General features: G+C 35.7%; 1 protein-coding gene across 4 annotated transcripts in view; it reads right to left on the bottom strand.

The window, feature by feature from the left end:
* LOC150097199 (centrosomal protein of 95 kDa-like) overlaps window positions 1-22,633 on the bottom strand; it is a 234,027-nt gene that overhangs the window by 185,138 nt on the left and 26,256 nt on the right. For all 4 annotated transcript variants that reach the window (XM_090407715.1, XM_090407711.1, XM_090407712.1 and 1 more), the window contains exons 2-3: window positions 19,465-19,570; window positions 10,437-10,568 (exon numbers count right to left, since the gene is read on the bottom strand). In XM_090407715.1, the coding sequence (XP_090263841.1) occupies window positions 10,437-10,568; window positions 19,465-19,519 (187 nt within the window). In that variant the 5' untranslated portion in view covers window positions 19,520-19,570. The remainder of the gene's footprint in view (window positions 1-10,436; window positions 10,569-19,464; window positions 19,571-22,633) is intronic.

Genomic DNA, 22,633 nt, shown 5'->3' on the forward strand with positions numbered 1-22,633 from the left:
ACCCAGGAAACCAAATCTGCACACAGTAGTCCAGAGACAGTCATATCAAGGTCATGTAAATAGGCAAAATGGCTTCAATATCCTTACATGTGCATGTAAGGATATAGAAGTCATTTAGGATGTCAGCATCGCTATTATTCTCTAGGTTCCATTTGAATTTTTGCTATGTGACCCTTGAACTTCAACTTTCTATCCACCATAACCCCAAGATCTTCAGCCTCGGTTACTCCATGCATAATTCCACCAATACGATATGCCACTGGAAATTTCACCATACCTAAGTGCATAATTTTACACTAACACTGAATTGATTGCCATTATCATTTGACTACACTTCCATCCTATTCAAATCACCTTGCAAGGCTGTATATGTATATCAGTAGCATTTCAGTTGCCCTGCCAATCTTTGCATCATCAGCAAACAACTGAATATCTCCTGTGAGGCTCATTCCAATATTATTAATGTATAAGAGGTTGAGAAGATGAAAGACCTTGGAATGGTAGTGGACACAGATTAAGAGATCACACTGCACAAGTTGAGATGTCATCATATCAGATTATAGCAATGAAGTAGAGGCCCTTAATGTGCAGAAATAAAGAAATTATGGATCCATTGTATAAGGCCTTGATTAGGCCTCACATGGATTATTATGCACAGATTTGGTCCCCTGGTTTTCATGGTAATGAGGATATATTAGAACAGGTCCAGAGAAGACTGATTAAGGTGATAACTGGTCTTTGAGGTATGTGATATCCTTGTAATATACATTCCATTCCAAATAGGAGGAAGTGAAAGGATATGATTGAGACATTTAAGTCGTGAAGGGTGTTACTAGTTAATGGAGAAGAAATTTTTCATAGAATAGGAGAAGGGATTAGAACTAGGGAAACATCAATGGAAATTGTATAAGAGAGGTGAAAGCAAGGTCATAAGGAGCAGGTTCTTTGCATTGATAGTGGTTGGAATGTATGACCTGTCACTCTCATGGATACATTGGATTAGTTTAAAGTGCAGTTTGATGGACTGTTTGTAACAGTGCATACCTCCCATGATGACTCTTGACTCCATGGAGTCCTGGTATTAATAATAAAATATAAATAAAACAACAGTGGTTCAAGGACTAATCCCTGAGGCACACCCCACTGGTTGCAATAAATCTGACTGATTCCCCCCCCCCATGTACCAAGTTTCTGATACCTGTCTGTCAGTTACTTAGTTATCCAAGCCAATACTTTATATTCCAATTCCATAGTCTCCTCTTTAAGTAACAACCTTTCATGTGATGTCCTATCAAATGCCTTATCAAAGTATAACAGTATCACAGTGTGTCCATTCCCTTGACTCAACTCAGCTGTAAAATCATAATAAAATATGAACACAGTGCTCAGACATAACTTTCCTTTAGTAAACTGATGATGCTTCTTGCAATGTATAGTTGTTTTTACCAATTTCTCTAAAATCTTCAGAATCACTCCAGATATACTAACAGATCGATAGTTAGAGATATTAGTCTTTGCACCACACTTGTGCCATGATCATCATAATTCTTTCCATTCCTGTGGTATCTTTCCTGAACTAAGACTAATTATACAAACATATCAAGGACCTAGCCATTTCAGCTGAATATCCTTTAACACTTGTGCTGATTAGGAGCGAATATTCTAGGTGTGCAGAGCTCATCCACCGAATAGCATCTCACTTATATTATATTTTTGCATTTATTCCCATTAAAGACTCCCCTAATTGTTTCCAGACTTCGCATGATTTCTAAAATTAAACACAATATACTAATGCTTCATGAAGAGGACACTGTTCAACATGTAAACATTGCATTACATTCTCATTAGTGATCCAGGAGTGTATTCAAAATACATACACCTTTAAGACCTTTGAAAAGATGTGCAGATCGTGCAGCGGGTCAAATTCTTAGCATTCTAGTAGTTTTAAATTGCTCAGAAGGTGAGGCAGGATAAGCTCTGAGGCAATAGCACCTAGAGGTGGTGATTGGTTATTGTGTGTAACCAATCCAATTGAACGTTGTCATGAGTTGCTGTTTATGTTTTATGAGTTTAATCTGTTTTGCATGCATGAGGTGTGAACTGACCTGGTAGACAAGTTTTTATATATAATATAGAGAAGCTTTTAATATGTGATTTTCAATAAATTTATAACTTTTTTTTGCCCATATTTACAATGGGAAACAGTATTGTAGTCAAGGGTAGTAAGCCTTGTCCTCCTCTTTCTAATTTTACACCTTTGAGTAATTCAAATATACTAATCAAATATAGCATTCTATTTCATCATTGTTTTCTAATATACAATATCTTAAAATAAACACATTGTCCCCCACTATGTGCAGATTTGATTACAATTAACTGATAAATTAAAGTGTTCAAAGTTATCCTACAATTAACTGCATTAGACCAATTAAAATGAGCACTGATGCGGTATACACTCTTAAAAGTTTCATACATTAATAAAAATGAAATCATATAGTCAAACTGATGTGAATTTTGTAGTGCAGGTTGCCTAAGCCACGACAACACACCCAGCTAAAATGGGCACACAATGCCACTAGTGCTGATATCCTATTTGTCTCTATTGCTGAATTCCAATCCAGGTTATGCAACTGCAATAGAACCTCCTTCTCACATATCCCTTCATCCAATGTAGTGGTTGCACTGTACATTATGTTACATACACCAGGTTGATAGAATTTGGCAAGCAAGCACTCATTATTAGAACTATTGCCTCTGCTTCCAATACAAGGATACTTCTGTAAAGTTATACTTCTCATTCATTCTTTCTTTTACTTACAGCAAAATGATAAAATTCTTTTAGGTTGCTTTTAGTCTGTGCCACCAATCTCTTTGCATACTCTTATATGATATATACTTTTCTTGCCTGTATTTCATACATTTCATAACTTCTCTCACCCTTATTCTCATAATATTCTTTCCACATCATTTTCTTATGGATCTCTTGCCTTTAATAAGGCTGCACATTCATTTCACTTCCATCCTATTTGCTCTTTGAATTTTAGAGATGCATTCAGATACTGCATCATTTAATCATCTTTACAAAGCTTCCTATGCATTGCTGATATCCCTCCAATTCAGTAACTGATATCATGAAGCCAAAGATAATACTCTTCTGAGACATCCATATAGTTGGCTACCCTCAGGTCAGTATAGTACAATCGCTGTCACCAAGACAGTCACATCCTTAACTGAGACATCTTCAGACTCTCTGCCCTTGAGTTGCTTCGTCCATGAGCTCCTTGAGATAGTTGTCTTGCAACAGTTCAATAAATTTTCCTTTGTTCTTATCATGAGTTTTCTCTGCTATCCAATTAATGTTTGGATAATTTAAGTCACCCATAATGATTACCCCCTTAGTACCCATAAGGATAATTTCGTGATGCATTTCATCACGAAATTATCCTTATAATTAACATCGTCTTCAGCCGCTGAACTGACATGTAAGGAGCAACACCATCATATATTCCATCCTGTTAGACTCCACATCAGATAGCCTCAAACTCACTGCTACATGGGACATTGTTATCATCATTTCTTTCATGGATTTCTATTTCAAATGGACTGAAGTCTTCTGATATCATTAGTAGACCCCCCCCCCAACTACCATCCTCTCCTATTTCTATTTTGATTAAAGTATCCAACCATTGAATACTGTTCTCACATTTGGGAATAGTGTCCCTAAGAGCTACCTAAAAATATTAGACTCGGTGCAGTAGTGCCAAATAGTAGAAATTGATTAATGACCTCTCTCTCACCATAATGCTGGCAGAACAATAGAGCAGCATTAAAAGCTGAGGATATCAAGAGTATGGAACTTGGAAATGATGAACATAAAGGAAGAAAAATTAATATATAAAATTTCAAGATTAAAAGGAATTATTTGAAAATTGACTAGGGAGTTGGAGAAAGCAAAGCAAAAAAAAAGTTGACAAGAACTCAGAGGAAAAGAAAAATTAGGAGAACAGTAACTGGAAGAAAGTGTGGAAATTCATAAGTTATCAGTGAATAATAATAACAACAAGTAAGTCAATTAACATATTAAAAAAAAGGAGTCATATAGTACAGTGATATAATTAAATTTGTGCTTGATGACAGTCACTACATTGAGCTTCTCTGGTGCTAAAATAAAGGATGTGACAAAGGGAACAGAGAAACAGAAAAGAAAAGTAAAAGAGATGGTAGGTCTTGTTGGAACTAATGATTTAAGTACTGATAAATATACTATGAGAAAGGATATGAAAGGCTTAATAGAAGTGAGGATGAAACATGAGAAAGGAAAAATGTTTAGTTTATTACTAAGATATGATAGTAATGAGTTAAGAAGGAAGGCTATGATAGCAAATGATTCAGTGACGAGTCATGTAGAAGTAATGGGTGCAAGTTTTTGGATGAATAGATGTGTGGAATGAGTTTGATGCTGCAGAAGAGAGAAACTTGTAAAAACAGAGATGACCTATATTTGAATGGAATTGGAATCAGGTGCCTAGAGAAATTATTTATTAGAAGGGGCCTAATGCTAAGAGTCAGGGAAACCAGATAATCTTGAGAAGAATGCTGCAAATGTGTATAAGTTCAGCTACAATGTGGTGGCATAACAGTGATATGAATCTCAATGAGCATGGTTATGAATCTGCTGAATGGATGAACTAAGCTTTAGTTTCAGGTATTTTGAGTGTGCCTAGAAGGGAAAAGAGAAAGCTGCCCAACTGGGTCACGCATACTGTAGATTTAAATAGAATAAAATGCGAGAATGTAACTTATGTCTATACACAAATGCCAGGAGCATTGGAAACAAAATGGTTGAGTTCGTTGCAACGTTTGTCAAATGAGAAAGATGAGTGTAGTGCACCGTCCTAAGTAAAGCTGTGCATTGGATTTGCAATCAACTGGAGATGGTCATTGATATATACACAAGGAAGAAAGTAGATGAAAGAACAGATTTGTGTATGATGCAACATTAGTTGCTAATGTATGAGGATAAAGATCCATCACACATCACTGGCATCTGGATAAAGATGGAACTCAGTTGCAAGTCAAATGATAGAACATTTGAAGTGAGCTTATTAAACAGACATTGGTGTGAAATCCAATCAAACTTTAGATATCAAGAGCAACTATTTGAAATTCTCCAAACTTTTTCCATTGTATTTGTCCAAAGGGAATGAATAACATAACCAAAATGAAGCTACGCTGATCACAAAGAGAATTCATGTTTATTAGTTAACAGGTATCCAGATAACATTGAACTTGTGTTAATCATTTTCTCCGTTACTTTTTAAAGAACTGAAATGAAAGATAGCAAGTTGCTGGCAAGGATGTGATGGGTTGAATATGATATAATTTCCAGACTGCAAGATACCAGTGAAATAAAAGAGAATAAAAAGGCAACATATGACAATCATAACTCTGGACCACAAACTTTTAGAAAAATCAGAGAAATGTCATCAGGACTAGGAAACATTTAGTATTCAGTTTGAAAATGATTCTTCAGATCTATCTCTGGTGAATTATCATAGAAAGCATTGAATACTGTGTACTTGGAATAGAGGGAGGACATTTACCAAGATTGTGAATGCAAAAATTGAAGGAAGAGTAAGAGGACAGGATAGTAACTTTTCCATGAATAATGATGAGGCTGATAGAAGTGACAGCAGTTTTCAAAAGTTAGGATCAACAGTTTTATCAAAGAGACTGGAAAGAATGAGGGTCATCTGGACATGATGTAAGGTTACTGCTTTTGGCCTTTCAAAATCAGTTTGAGAGAGATTATGTGCTGATAATTTCATTGCAGTTATTTTGGGATTTAATATAAAGAGAAATAAAAATGGAGATGCCAATGAAAGCCAATTGTAATTATGCTTAAATCTCTTATACAGCTTTGCAACACTTCTTGGAGAATTGAGGCCTAGATAAAGCATGAGAATTTATAATGGAATGAGAAATGACTGTTTCCATGTCAATAAAAATTCTATAGATGTTCAGATCAGAGGACTAAAAACAATAACCCAACTATGGAAATGAGAAATAAAAATCACAAAGATGATTCCACTTGGCATTTATATAATGCCTAATTACTGTGGATGTTGTATTTTGAAAAATCAACATCATATAGTGGTCTAAATTTCTATAAGAAAAACAACATCCATATTACAGTTAGGTCACTAATGAGGAAGAGATCACTCAGTATCTCTACCTGCTGCATCAGTGCAACTAGGAAAAGGAGAGTAAGGTGGAGTTGTGAAATAAAATAAAATAAAATAAAATCTCCAAAGAGGTTGACTTTACTTTAGGAAAGCTGAACTGGACAGAATGATATTTAAAGAAAATCTGGAAGTTCAGAATGCATGTTGGCATTAGGACAGCTACAGAGATAGCAAATGAATTCAATACAATAGGACAGAGATTTTTTTTAGTGGAAACTGACATATGCACTTGTGTCATTTTATTTTACTGAATGTTTTTTATATTTTATTTATTTATTTTACATATTCAGAAACTCAGCTTAGACCTCAAATATGGAACTCTCAAAAACCACTCTCAAAGGCCAACAATAAGCTGATGGTGGTGGTCTCACTCTGGATAATGAAATTCATCTTCCACTAAAGACAATAACATCCATGCTCATAGCTTGAAATTCAAATCACAGCTTGTTGGTTGGAAAACACATTAGCCACTCAGCCTATTAAAGCAGTATGGAATATAATCTAATAGATTATTTACTAAGCCACACACACACAATTTCATCTAACTTCTCTGCAATCATGATCTCAGCAGTTCTCTCACATACACTACTTGAATTCCCTTTAGGCACACCTGCAGAATAATTGTAGAAAGATTATTTACTAGCTGACCTGGAAGTTTCCTAAAGTGTTGCTATCAGGTTCAGTCCAAATATACTATCCAGCAGCCAATCTGCAGAATAACTATTTTAAAGATGTACTACCCTCAGAAAAAAAAAAAAATTGAAAATATTGGCTCTCTTCTCTCTCCATGATGTGAAAGCATTATATACATTCCTTTCTTTCATGGTTACACTATGAACAGCATTCATTATATAAATACTGGATAATGGAAACAACATTATGGACATTATGTACATTGAATACTGGAAAAAAAATGAGAAAAAAGTAGAGTATTTGCACTGAAATACAAATACAATTTGATAAGTCAATAAGTCAAGTGGTAGTATTACACAAGGCAATGAAACTTATTAACTACCTAGTGTTGCTTGGTTTCTCATAAGTCTGGTATCCTCTGAAGGTAACAGGCATAAGAGATATGGATAACAAATTTGACTGCTGCAGACCAACCCAACTTCAATGACCAGTCAGTTTGCAGCATACTCAATATTGTGGTGGTCAGACCATCACTTCAATCAGCATTTTAGACTTCTGAGGTTTAGTCCTAGACATTGCAATCATTCTATCTATCTTAGTATATTTCAAGGAGAATGTCTTCAGCCCCCTTTTAGGTTCAATTTATGCTAAATATATATTGCATTAGCACATCTGTAGAAGCCTCAGGCCATGAATACCTTTGGTGAGAAAGATAATACATATTTAGCATAAATATGTGAAATGTGTAGTTATTTATGCTACACACACACACACACACACACAGCAATCGCTCAATTAATGTGTCTCCCATTAATGCGTTTTCAATTCGTGTGTCATTTTTTTTATATATCCAAACGCAAGTAATGCATCTATATACATCTTAAAAATACATGTTACAGATTTTAAAAATTTTCTATCTATACATTTTTATGATAGAATGAAATAATTTAGTTACCGATTTAAAACATTTTACACAGTTATTTTTTAATGCCATACATGTACTATACACTATTTCCATGTACACTATGTTCCAAATTTACTGCCAAAATTTATGTCGTCTAGTAATTAGACAGCAATTTGCTGATCATATCTCATGCTTCCTTTGCAATTGTTTTCCTTACTTTTTTATTTTAAAGTATTTTCCCAACCTTTAATCACAAGTAAAAGAATTACTAAGCAAAAAAAGTAGAAGTGTGAAAAAGACACGAAAAGTAATTTCACTGGAAGAAAAACTTGAAATATTAAAGAAAAATGATAAAGGCAAATCCAGAGCAAAGATAGGACAAGAACACAAAATGGGTGAATCACCTATAAAGAGCTATTTTAAGCAAAGCTGCTGAATACAAAGAGAAAGGTAAGGCTGCTGCATGCAGACCACTCGAAATTAAAGTATTATAATGATTGAATTAGAGAGACTTCTTTCTACATAAATTGAAGATTGTAACCAAAAATGGATCCCGCTAGGCACTGACCTTATTAAATCAAAGGGGTGTCTCTTTGCAACTGTGAAAGAAAGGGCTATCAATGATGGAAAAGAAGAATTCCACACTAGTGCTGGGTGGTTTGAGCATTTCAAAAAGAGAAATAGCCTACATAATGTTCGAATCACAAGTGAATATGCAAGTGCAGATAAGGAGATGGCTGCAAATTATCCAGAGATTTTGAAGAAAATTGTGGAAGAAGGGGACTATTGTGACCAACAAATATTTAATGTCGATGAAACCGGCCTTTTTTGGAAGTGAATGCCTTCCAAGACTTTTCTGGCCAAATCAGAGAAATCTCAGCCTGGTTATAAAGTCACAAAGTCGAATGAAATTACTGCTAGCAATATTCAAGCCATTTGGAAGCACATTCGTCCATGCTGTGCAAATGATTTTAGAGGTTTTTCAAATGAAATGGATATTATTATTATTATTATTATTCAGACCTCCATGGAGTCAAAAGACTCATCGTGGGAGGTCCTTCCTAAGAAACACAAAGTCTATCATACCACTCCTTAAACTCATTGACCGTTCTCGCTCTCACCATCAGGCAATGCATTCCATGGTTCAACCACACTCCGTGAAAAGAAACCACTCCTCACCCTGTTGCTCACAGATTCCTTTCGTAACTTCCAGGGATGGCCTCTTGTCATCACTCCTTCCCACTGTTCAATCAAGCGAAAGAACTCCCCAGTGTCAACCCTGTAACCACCTCTCAACAGTTTAAAAGTCTCAATCATATCACCTCTCCTTCTATCCACCAAACTCTGCAGCCACATTCCCTCAGCCGATCCTCATAACTATCATTGTACAGTCCTGAAACCATCTTTGTTATCTGCCTTTGTGCCCTTTCCACAGTTAATTTATCCCCTTCAAATCCTGGGGACCACATCTGAGATAATAACCAAATATTGTTGAGGAAATTGCCAACATCGGGCGTGAACTGGGTTTTGATGAGATTGACAATGATACCGTCCAAGAGTTAATTAAATCTCATTCTGAGCAATTGAGTGATTCTGACTGCTAAATTTAGATGCACAGCAGGAAGATCTTGAAAAATATGAAGAAAATTTAACCACTGACAGTCAGCCAAAAGAGATTTTACAGAAACAACTTGAAAATATTTTTCATACAATTGAAGTTTTTAAACAGCAATGCTTACAGGCCGACCCTGATGAAGAGAGAAGCAGTAAAATTTGCAGAAGAGTAGAAGAGGCAATAAGACTATAGTGTCAGTTGTATGAAAAAAAGAAACAGAACGTCTGCCAAAATATATTAGCTCAATTCTTTGTTAAGAAGTAGAATAATAAATTTATATTCTGAATATGTTTGACTGACTTTCAGCTTCATGGTTTTCCTTTAACTAGGCCCTGAGACATACCCTAATTCTTTTATAAAAAAATTATGGGTCAAATAAGAAATTTGAGGAACAAATTATACATTTTCCCATAGGTTATTAATATATATTTGATTAATACACCCGTTTTAAAGAATGCATTCGGTGCATTAATCGAGGGATTGCTGTATATATATTATGATAGCATCACCATAGCAGGTTCAGTAGCAAAGTCTGCCTTTGCAAGAATCAAACCCAGATATTTAAAAAGATCTTGTCACAATATAGGAAGAACATAAGAGCTTTTCAACTGAAGGTAAGTAAGCCAATCTCATAAAAAAAGGGAGCGCACCCTATCCATTATTACTTATAAAAAGATTTATAAACCAAGTTATATCAACAAGAGATCAATGAGTTCAAAGTACAGAGGGAGTTAGATATGTTATGGTTTGAAGTAAAATATATTCACATGACACCTGGTTATAATTATGCTTTAATGCAACTAGCTAATGTCATATGAATAGCAAGAATCAAACTAAACTCATATCTTTAACATTCAACCATCCTCCAAATCTTCCAATTATCTTTTTTTAGTATGTAAATTCAAGACAGTAAGTACTTTAGATATAGATATATATGTGCGTGCATATTTTATATTAGTCACTAAAAATGCATTACATAATATAAAAAATCATGCATTTAGACAAACTATATTTAGAAATTCAATTTCAAAATTCTTACCTGGAATGCTAACTTGGCAGATTTTTTCAAAAAGCAATACAAAAAACTGAGCTGAAATACCAGAAACACTACAAACTCTTGGGATATTTAAATGGCACAAAATGATTAACTGGTTTGCCAAATTTATGCATTCTGTAAATGATGAAAAACATACTGTACCCACTACTAAAAGTTGTTTTTATATAAGATATGAAATTAAATCACATACAAGACCTCAATGGCTGCATTTATTACTTTTTTTATTTTATTATAATTTTTATTTTTTTTTATTACAGTTTTTTTTGCATAAATAAAAATAAGTTATTCAAACCAACAAAAAGTTGTAAACTAAGGATTTATTTCATTTCTATTAATTTTATAGTTTTTTTTTTTAATTTTATATACTTATGTATATAAGTATATAAAATTCAGGATACATCAGGTCTCCAAGAAGTAGGATGGTGGTCTCACACTGGCCAATGAAATTCATCTCTCATCATGGTGGGATTCAAACAACTCACAGTGTGGTGGCCTGGAGAGTTGATATGCTAAGTTAACCATAACACAATGAATAAATAAACTTAACCTCCCTACCGGCCAATGTGGATGAAATAGTGACACCAAATTGCACTTCTTATCCATGTTATTCAATGGGTTTTAGAGCTTCGTATCCAGATTTATCTCAACGTCTATAGACACGGTGGCCAGTTGGGGGGTTAATAAAATTTTAATAAACAACAAAATTCCCACAATTTTAAAAATAAAATTATGCAAAAGTATAACACTACCAACAGCTATGAGGCAGAAATTGGAACCTTAAAAAAATAAGCAGACAGGAAAGTGTTGTCTTTTGAAATAAAATGCTTTACGAAAATAATTAGAACTCATTATACAGAACATAAGATTAATGCACAAGTTCTGCAAGATTTGAATATCCCTACATCACCAATTCCTAGCAGTTAAAAACCATCATCTCTGTTGGTTTGGTGACATTGAGCAAATGGATCCAGGTGGACTTCTTCAGGGTTGAGAGCACTATGGAAGGTATACAAGACCTAAGAGAAGACCAAAATTAGCATGACATAAAGCCCTTAGAACAAATGCATTGGGCTTCACAATTTTTAGTCCCAATGAGGGACTTAACCTGTCTTGATGGAAGAGAAGAAAAATATAAATCTCAAACATGTCCAACCTCAGAATACTAAGGCTGCATCAAAAATCTCTCTAAAGAATTCTTGATGCTGTCCAAAAGAGGACACTTCAAATGAATGACAATTCCCCCCCCCTCTTTCTCTCTTGCAGACTTTCCTCAGCCACTGTCTCATACACCATCTGTTTCCACATTGTGTTATTTCCACAGATACTTCCATTAGAACTATTCAAAGTACTGGCATCCATCATTCTCCCATTGCTGCTAACTTACAATAACACAAGCAGCAGCTACTCAATATCCAATTACAGTTCAACTGCTACTCTCATCTTTCATTTCCTCTGCTTCTGTTCTGGAAGTTTGAAGTGACTTGATAAAGTGATATGTCTGATCTGTAAAGCAGGGCATCTGGATCCTGCAAAAAATATTTTTTTTTAAATAAAAATATGTATAATTAAATATGTGGAATGAAATCTTGAGAGAAGTTATGAAATATATGTAAAATGCAGGCAAGAAAAGATACAAGTATTGTACAAAAAGCTAAGTTGAAGAATGAAAGAAATTGGCTGCACAGGCTAAAGAAGCCCAAAGAATCTTGTTATGCTGCAAGTAAAAGAAAAAACTGGAAAAATAACTTTACTGAATGTTTCTGACACTAGTATCCTTGAGTCATAAGCTGATGAGATTGTTTAATAGTGCTCAACTTGCTAAGATCTATCAACCAGGTGGTTGATAGATCTTAACATGGTGCCCAGTGTTATTACTATTACACTGGATGAAGAGATAGAGGTGCATGAGAATGAGGATAAAGAACTGTTGCAAGAGGACAACCTAGATAAGAATTTGGCAATAGGGACATATTAGATTTCAGAATACATGGTAAAGGAATGTTCATCTGAATTGCTAGGCCTTTGACATGTTTGTATAATTTGAGTCTCAGCTCAGAAATAATCCAAAAGGGAATGGAAAGAATGTATGATAATCTCACTGCAAAAGGGAGAGTGCAAAGGTTAATGTCTATTGAAATATCAGTATCTCTGGAATGACTGTCAAGATTTTAGAAAAGTTGGTAAGAACATAAGCAAAAAAAAAAAAAAAAAAAATTAGGAAGACAGGTTGCAGACAGTGCAAACAGTCTTGGAGAGAAGAATGCTCCACATAACAAAAAAGCAAGAGAATAAGAAATATTAGAATTAGAGAGAGAGAGAGAGAGGGAGAGAGAGATGACTGAAGAAGAAGATATTGTGAAGTATAGTAAAGCATGCAAATGATTGGCGTGCTATATTAATAGAATGCCAGATGAAAGGTGGAAGTAAATTAAGAGAAGGTCACCAAAGAACATGATGGAGGAATGGCTAAAGACTGACAGAACTGGAAAGTTAAGGGAGTAGCCTATAATTAGCAGTGGATAGAAAGAGGCTAAAGAAGGAGGAGCAAAAAAATTCATATACAGAAATAATTTGACAAACAAGAAACAACATGGGTTAACTAAAGGGAGGTCATATTTGAGCAATTTACTCATTGTGGGGGGTGAGAGAATGGGGGAATGCATATATGTGCAAAATGTAGGCAAAGGGAGGAATTTAGTGAGTTAGATATTATGATAACTGACCTCATTGCATCAGGAGAAGGAGAATCTCAACCTAGAGAGATGAATAGTGTGATACAGGATGCGAATAACGAGTGAAATATGAATGAAAAAATAAGAGTGGGGAACGTGGATGCTTAAATGATTGTGAAATTTTCAGAGATGGTCTTGATTGGGAGGATGAATGGTGAGCAAGAGTGGCTAATTTGCAGAGAGAGAGAGAGAGATGAGCTGAAAGAGGAGGTGGAATGTCTCGGGAATGAGATGAGAAGTATGAGAATGACAGAAGAGGAGAGAATACAAACAGTAGAAGAGAGGGAATGATAGAAGAGAAAAGAATGGAAACAGTTGAAGAGAGGGAATGAGAAGAGTGCGAGGGAGTGCTGAAACCAGGGACAGAGTGATGCCAGGACAGCAGGTAAGTAGGGGAGCACAGAGAGAAAGTGAGGGATGCAGGTGAGCAATCAAGAACCAGAGTTGCAAGAGGTGTGATGTATGGAGACTCGATGATCCGTGGTGTGCAAGATAAGATGCCAGAGGAGTGTTTGCATGAAAGAACGATAGAAAGTGTGGCTATGGCAATTAAACGGGATGAAAAGGAGATGATTGTGATGGTGGGCACGAATGAGTTGAGAGGCGGTGTAAATCGGGTGGTGAGAGAGCCGAGATTCATGCTTGAGGTTGTACAAAAGAAAATGCAGAAAGGAAAGATAATGTGTATGTTACCCAGGTATGATAATGATGAGCTGAGCAGAAAAGCAGTAATAATGAATAGCATAATAGCCAGAATGTGTCAGAAAAGAGGATTGGAATATGTGGATGCTTGGAGGGCATTTGAGGACAGAAAGGAACTGTATGCGAGAAACCGCTTGCATTTGAATGAGGAAGGACATAGGCATTGCTGTTTTCTGAACAAGGTAGTGTGTCAATGCAGGAAAATTAGAATTCCCAGAGCAGATGGTAGCAAGGGTAGCCTCTTGTGGGAATGGGTGCTTGGGAGGAGGGGGACAACATTAGGTAACATTGAGTCTGGAGGGAATAATGATAGGTATAGAAGCAGTGATATTTTTATGCTTTATATACTAATGCCAGGAGTATCCAGAATAAAGGAGATGAATTGGTGCCACTGATAGCATCAGCCTGGCCAAAGATTATTGGGATCTCTGAGATGTGGTTAATGGAAGATGATATAACAACAGAAACAGAAGTAGCAGGCTACAGCATTTTTTGTCAAGATAGGAATGGAAAATGCAGTGGTGGAGTTCTGCTTATGATAAGTGATGACATATGTCTAAGAGTGGAGGCTATGGAGGCTAATGGTTTTGAAAGCATATGGTGTGAGGTAGAAGTGGGCAAGACATGTTTTTGTTTAGACAGTTGAGCTTGGCAAGTGCAAGAAAAATGATTGTTGTGGGAGATTTTAACTACAGCAGCATAAATTGGGAAAAGGAAAATGCATGTAATATTAAGGAAATGGAATTTCTGGAATTCTTGAGGGACAGATGTCTTAGGCAAGATGTAATAGAGGGAACAAGTGGTTCAAGAGTTTTGGATTTGGTCATAGCATTAGAAAAACTGATAATAACTAAGACAACATTTCCCCCCCCCCAGTTGGAGAAAGTGACCATGTGGTTTTGACACTTGAAAGATGAACAGACAAGCAGAGAAAATGGAACAATATGTGGAGTTATGAGGCGGGTGATAATAAAAGTCTTAGATATCAACTTGGGAAAGTTCCATGGAGGGCAGAATTGGATGGACAGGATATCATTACTGCTTCAGAAATTGTGAAGGAATGTTTGTTAGCAGCAATAGTAAGCTGTATTCCATGAGTGAAGAAGAGGACACAATTTGGTGTAAAGTAAATGACAATATCAAACAGGAACTGCAGGTGAAAAAGAGGTTATGGAAGAGATATAAAGAGAGGAGGAGCGGAGAGCAGATGCATGAAAAATATAAGACTCAGGCCAGGAGAGTGACTAGTATGGTAAGGAAGGCAAAACTGGAATATGAGAAGAGATTGGCACTAAGATCCATGGAAAATCCTATGGAATTTTTTAGCTATGTGGCCAGTAAGAGGAGAAGTGATTGTGGAAGAATGACATTTTGAGATAAAAATGGGAATAGAGTGACTGATACAGAGGACATAGTGGAGTTGTTCAATGAACACTTTATTGGAGTATTTCATCCGGGAAAAGTAAATTTTAATACTAGAGGGATAGGGCAGGTTCGAGGAGAGTGTGTTCCAAATACTGAGTAGCTCTAGATGTCAGTTAAAGCTGTGGGACTGGATGGTATTTCACCGCTGGTTTTGAGAGAATGTGCTAAACTTTTGAGAGAATGAACTAACAGCTCCGTTAACCTGCTTTTCAATGACAGTGTGGCTACAAGAAAAGTACCCAAGGAATGGAAGGAAGGTAAGATAGTGCATTGTATAAGGGCGGTAGCAGATTGAAAGTGTCTAATTATAAGCCAGTTTTGTTTTTTCATCAGTAGTTGTTCAGATCTTGGAGAAATTAGTGAGAGACCATATACAGCATCGGGCAGGTGAAGGTAATGTTACCTCTGAGAGTCAACATGGATTTGTTAAGTGGCACTCTTGCTTTAGTAATATTATTGCCTTTTATTATAAAGTGACAAGGGCAGTTGATGAGGAAAAGGCATATACTGCCATTTTTCTTTATTTTGCAAAGGCATTTGACAGGGTGCCACATGATAAGCTGATATTTAAATTGTAGCACATGAGTTTAGATGTCAGGCTGGTCAACTGGGTTCAGGATTGGCTGTCTGATAGGTCTCAGAGATTTGTGTATGGTGGGGCAATATCAAGGAGACAGAAGGTTATAAGTGCGGTCCCACAGGGCTCAGTACTGGGACCTGTATTGTTTAACCTTTATAACAATGACATTGTCAATGGATTGCAGTGGGATATTCAGTTATTTGTAGATGATGTGAAGCTGGGAAGGGTTATTAGTAAAAGAGTGCAGATGGGGCAGCCCTGCAAGAGGATTTGAATAAACTAGGCAGGTGGGCAAATGAATGGGGGTATTGGTTTAATGCAGCAAAATGTCAATTCTTGAAGTTTGGGATACATCGATGGGAGGCTGCATACTCAATTGGAGAAACTGGAGGAAGTAGGGAAGACAAGAGTTCTGGGGGTGATGATTGATAGAAAACTGAAATTCAGGGAACATATTGCAAAGGTGGTGAAGGTAACTAAGAGGATTGGTTTGGTTTGGTTTATAGTTTATTTAGCACAAAAACTACAAAGGTCATACTGTGCCATACTAAAGGTTACAACATTAGCATTTACAGAAAATTGTAAACAATATGTCTGTACAAGAATCTAGTTTCACAAAGCAGCATCTCTAGGTAAACAGAACTGCTGCAAAGGGCACAGCAACACACAAGGTCAGAGGTTATTACAGTAGTGCAAAAATAGTTAACAATATAAGTTAATATATAATATACGAAACACTAAGCCAAGGAATGCAGTATCCACATATATGTAAAATTATAATAGATGCCTTTATAGCAGTACAAAAATAGGCAAAAAGGGATTATTATACAATATGCATGGATGAAAATTAAATTTAGCAATGCAGTAGAAACAGAATTTAGAATACATATAAACAGAATTACTAGAAAGTACACAAATAGGTAAGATGTTCTATAGCACTACATCATTATTCCATAAAGTAGTAAATAAGATGCATACACAAAATGTATGTTAAGTGATGCAGTACCTACGTATAAACAAAATTACTGCAGAGATTTCAGCAGTACATAAATAACTATAGGTTAACATATGTATATACAAAACAAGTCAAGGAAAGCAGTGTCTACATGTAGTAAGATTACAACAAACATTATTATACTTAAAGAGTCAGAAAGGAATTATTATACAGCAATGATGCATAAAATTTAAGTTTAGCATTATGGTATTTACATATTAACAAAATTACAGCAGGGTGATACAAATATACAGGATCAAGGCCTATGGTAATACATAATTGGTCAGATTTAACCTAATGAATAATATGCATGTATAAAAGTTAAGTTAAGCAAAAAAGTGTCATATAAACAAATTTATGGTCAGATGTGTTTGTACAAATTAATTCTTTCTAAAAAATTAGAAACATCATACAATTTGCCTGAGTCTGCTAGCATTTTCCTGAGTGCATATGGCTTGGTTAGATAGGTGAAAATTTCATTCCTCTCTCGTGTAAATTTTTGACAATCTACCAGAATATGATGAATAGTGAGATGTGTGTTGCATTTTTCACATATGGGAGGGTCATCAGCTCTCAGTAAATGAGAATGCATAAGGTGACTGTGACCTATGCAGAGCCTAGCAAGGACAACCTCCTCTCTTCTCTTTGTGTGTTGACTAGAATGCCAGTGTTTAATTTCAGGTTTAATGTTATATAATTTGTTTGTTGATGTTAACAAACTTGCCATGTTAACTCCCACTGAGCAATTAGCTTTGATCTTATAAGTTGTCTGTATATGGAACTGTCAAACAGTATGTGGAGAAGGTATGAGCTGATTTAGCAGCTGCATCTGCAGCTTCATTTTCTTTGATTCCGATGTGGCTGGGAATCCAATAGAACTGAACATCGAAATTAAGGATTTTCATTTTGTCCCCCAGAGGATTGCTGCAGTACTGAGAAGGATGCTGACCTGAAGAGATAAAGGAGTTATGGTTCCATTGTATAAGACCCTGATCAGACCACACTTAGACTATTGTTCTCAAATTTGGTCCCCAGGATTTGAAGGGGATAAATTAACTGTGGAAAGGGTATAGAGATGGATAACAAAGATGGTTTCAGGACTGCACAATGTTAGCTATGAGGATCAGCTGAGGGAATGTGAGGAGAGGTGATATGATTGAGACTTTTAAACTGTTGAGAGGTAGTTACAGGGTTGACACTGGGGAGTTCTTTCGCTTGGTTGAACAGCAGGAAGGAGTGATGACAAGAGGCCATCCCTGGAAGCTGTGAGCAAGAGGGTGAGGAGCGGTTTCTTTGCATACAGAGTGGTTGAACTGTGGAATGCATTGCCTGAAAGGGTGATGAGAGCAAGAATGATATGATAGACTTTGTGTTTCCGAGAAAGGAGCTCCCACAATGAGTCTTTTGACTCCATGGATGCCTGAATAATAATAATAATAAAGGCAACAAATGGTGCTGGAACAAGAGGACAAAGAGAACACCAAGAACTGGTTATTGGAAACAAGGCAGACCAGTGGTAAGATGGGACAATGAGATAACAAGATGTTAGGGACATTTATGGTGGAGAGATGCACCAGATCAGCCAAAATGGAAAAAGCATGGAGAGGTATTCATACAGAAGTGGACTGAAGAAAGCTGATGATGATGAAAGGTGGGGAAAGGACAAGGGAGCATCTGTAGAAGTTAATTTTGTGTATAGTTAAGAAAGAGGTGAAATCTAGATTTTTCTCTCACAACTGTGAGTGAGTGAGAGGAATAGTCTGCCAATCGAACTTGTGAGTGCATTTAGTGTGAATGAATTTAAGAGAAGGTATGATAGTTGGTGTGGGTGAAGTATGGCCTCCCTTGATGAGTTCTTCACTCCCTGACTGTCTGAATAATAATGATAATAATATAAAAAATAAATAATAAAAGAAGCCCCTAACCAGTCTATAGCTTTAACGCACTATAAGTTTACTGCCTTTTGTGAATGGAAGTCACATTTAAAAAAAAAAAAATCTACATAAACCAGTTACAAAGTTCAAAAATTATCTCACATTCCTTATAGTGGCCAATTTAACAATGTTTGTGCATACATTGGAATACTATTTAATCATTTTAAATGATTTAATTTATTACTAAAATAGAGCTGAAAGGCTTTGATTTGATAATAAGATATTCAAATTGAGAATATAATGGATCCAGCCATATTTTATAGCCAAATATAAAAAGAAACTTAGTTTCAAAAATTTACCAGAGAGCTTATGAGAATATAACCTTTGGCATTATAGGCCTTGGTATGGACTACTTAAAAAGATAAAAGCTCTGCCCAAGTAGCCTGTATGTTCATCTTTTATTAGTACTTAAATTAAGAATCTGCTTTGAATAGTTGTTTTGAACTAGTTGATACTCATCGGAGATCTGATAGAAACCTAGAGCAAAAACTCTCAATACTGTAACAATCCTGTCAAAAGTTAAATTCATCATAGGTGAACTCTTGGTAGGTCATTGAACAATCATTTTAGACATTCCCTAAAGAATAAAATGAGAAACTTTTTTAAAAAAAAAAAAAAAGTGAAATCAATATATACATATTACCATCTTCAAATTCCTGAGGGGTCTGAAGAAATTCAGGCTGTTCAGCTTCAGCCATAATTCTTTTTTTTTTTTCTTTTCATACAGCTCTACATTAGAGGAAATAAATCTAAGGGAAAAAATAATGCCTGTAAACAGATCACATATATATAGATGAAACATTTGTCAAGTATGCACTTAAATACTGTTTCAAAATCTCAAGGTTCAAATATTTTTGAATTTACTGTACTTCAACATCAATAAGCATTCTGTGACTCATTATAAAGTAATAACACAGCTGACAAAAGTGAATATCACAATATCAGTCTTTAATCAGTGTGAGACGGTATATAAATTAATTTTGCAATGAAGATGGTGGGTTGAAATCCAGCAAAATAAATATGCTATTTCAGTTTTATGGTGGTGTTTAACACTGTTAAACATAAGATGGATGATAAAAATTATCTACTATAATTTAGCAAAACTAGGTCCTGGGAAAAGGAAAGTAATCCTTGTAAGAGATTTCATCATCAAATTCTTGACATGTACCATCAAGGAGTGCACAGGATGTTTTGATATTTCTACATGAAAAAGTTACAACATTGCAAACTTCATATCAACAATTTTCCTCCAAATTAATGTTATCTGTGAAGACTCCAATATTTTATTAGATCTTGTATTTCTGTCTCCTTCTAAAGCACTTTTAACTGTATCAATCCATTTAGATCCTGGTCTTCCTATGGGAGATTTTAATTACAGAAATGTGGAATGTGCCGTCTTCTCCCAATCCACATTACAGAAGTGTGAATTAGGAGAAGAGAGCATGTGGAAACAAGTGAATAGTTGATGGCCAGGCTAGAGGTTTCCAAAAATACACACATCTCAGCATCTATAAGGTTTATTAAAATATTTTTTGCTATTATATAGAGTAACTCACCAAGTTTTTATGAAGGTTAGTCAAGTTCAAGTGGGCACCTTTTGTAGCTCAACAGATGTCAAAATGATACTCGAGCTCTTGCCAAGTCTGTTCCATCATCTGAGGCATTATTAGAGCTGCTGCAATGATACACTGTTTCAAATCCTCCAAATCTTGTATTTTTCCTCTGGTACAGTGTTTAATAAAGTCCCATGCAAAAAAAAGTCTATTTAAAAATATCTAGGCAGCCAGGCAGTTGGACCTCCTCTTCTGATCCAACATCCAGGAAATGCTCTTCTTATGCCCATTTTTGCACAAATGAAACTATGCATGTGCACCAGTGAACTTGAAAGTGTGACAAAACAAATCTTGGAGAGATTTTCTATCTACTGAGCTTTAGTTTGAGAAAATATAATGAGCAAGTCTCACATTATAAGCTGCTATTTTTGGATTCCTTTAGCCCAGACACCCTATATATTTAGTTTCTGAATAATTACTACCATAAGCAGCATGATATATTCACAAGTATTAACACTATCGCCAGTTGGTGAATAGTGTTGCCAATTTAGCTTTTTTCGAGCTAGATCTAGCTCCCAACTCCTAAATTTTAATCTAGCACCTAGCTCCTTCAGAACTTGTTTCAGCTCTTTTTATAACCTGCTCTTAAAGATTTTGTTTTAAAAGTTTTCCAGATGTTCGCATTTGATAAAGAATTGCATTGTACATTTGGTGTGAGTATCATACACATTTCAAATGGACAATGACCCAACAGTCTGCCATTTTTCCACTTTGAAGTTGATAGCACCGCTACAAGTTAGTCTGTTGCACAGTTGATTAATTTTGAAAGTATATATTAGAACACAGACTAATAAGTAAATAATTATTTATTGACTTATTGCTGATATATCGCTCGTATTCTAACCAGCATCTTCAGAGCACAAAAAACAATTTGTCACAGTGCACGAGACAACAACAAAAGCATGGTCTGCTAGACCTGACTTGCCATAGCGATAGTGCCAGATGTATTTTTTTATGTTCGCTAAGGTGGATGTCCACAGTTCTTCCTGTTTGACTGTAGTAAGCTTGATCACACGAACAGGGTGCTTTGGATACGCATGCACACAGGATCAACTGGAAGAAAACAAAAGTGCTATTCAGAAGCTTTTACAAGTCTGAGAGATTGCTCTTGGCCAGGCTAGAGGTGTCCACAGGAATCCACAGAAGTCTTGCAGCATACTCCGAACCTCAACAAGTATGGCTGTATAAATTTGCCTAAGATTTAGGAGACAGTCATCTTAAGACTTAACTAGTACCTGGTTTCTCCCTCTGTTTTTTTTTAATTTTATTTCAACATGGAGGGTACCTAATTAGCACTTCAGTCTTTCTATTGTAGCTACAATTGTTCAAACTAGTCCCGTTCTTACACCAGATTGTTGTTGTCTCAAGCACTGTGACAAACTGTTTTTTAGGCTCTGAAGATCCTGGTTAGAATACCAGCAATAAGTCAATAAATAATTATTTACCTATCAGTCCGGTGTTCTAATATATACCGTCAAAATTAATCAACATGTACGACAAACACATAAGCCTTTCTACACTTCTGTTGCACGATATTCTGGTTGGTAGTTACAATAGTGAGTGGGAAGTTTTTAGAGACTAATCATAATTCATTGCGGTAGAGAGTTGTATACCCTTCTTCAAAAAACAAAGCAAAGAGATAAATAAAGCTTACAAGCAAAAATTTAGGAGGGAGTGGTTGAAAATGGGAATGTTTAGTAAATGGCTGTGTAAAGTTCCTGGTAACACTACAAAAGGCCACTGTAAGTTATGCAGATGTGATATGGCTGCTAAATATCGTCAGCTTGTAAAGTATAGTGAAACTAAGAAACAACTTGTTGCAGTTCCATATAAGACTGTTCCTATTACAAATATGCTTGCAAAGAAGTCTGATGAGACAGCAAACTTTGAAGGCAGCTTAGCATTATTTCTTTGTTGTCGCTCATCATTGAACAGTTGCAATCATCTAGTAGATCTTTGCAAAAATGTCATCCCAGACAGTCAAATTAGGCCAAAGGTAAAAATGCACCAAACCAAGTGCACTGCAATTGGAAAGAATATTCTAAGTGAACCTTTTGAAGATCTAATTGCATCTTCGAAGATGGAAATTTCAGGTTGCTAACAGATGAATTGAATATCACAGTGAATAAGATTTTAGGAATTGGCATCATTTATTATAGCAAGAAATTCAACAAAATTATGCATACATTTCTGAGCAGG

This window comes from Typopeltis vanoorti, chromosome 17 (genome assembly GCF_054136105.1).
Source record: "Typopeltis vanoorti isolate ZY-2024b chromosome 17, IOZ_Tvanoo_1.0, whole genome shotgun sequence".
NCBI classification, from domain to species: Eukaryota; Metazoa; Arthropoda; class Arachnida; order Uropygi; family Thelyphonidae; genus Typopeltis; species Typopeltis vanoorti.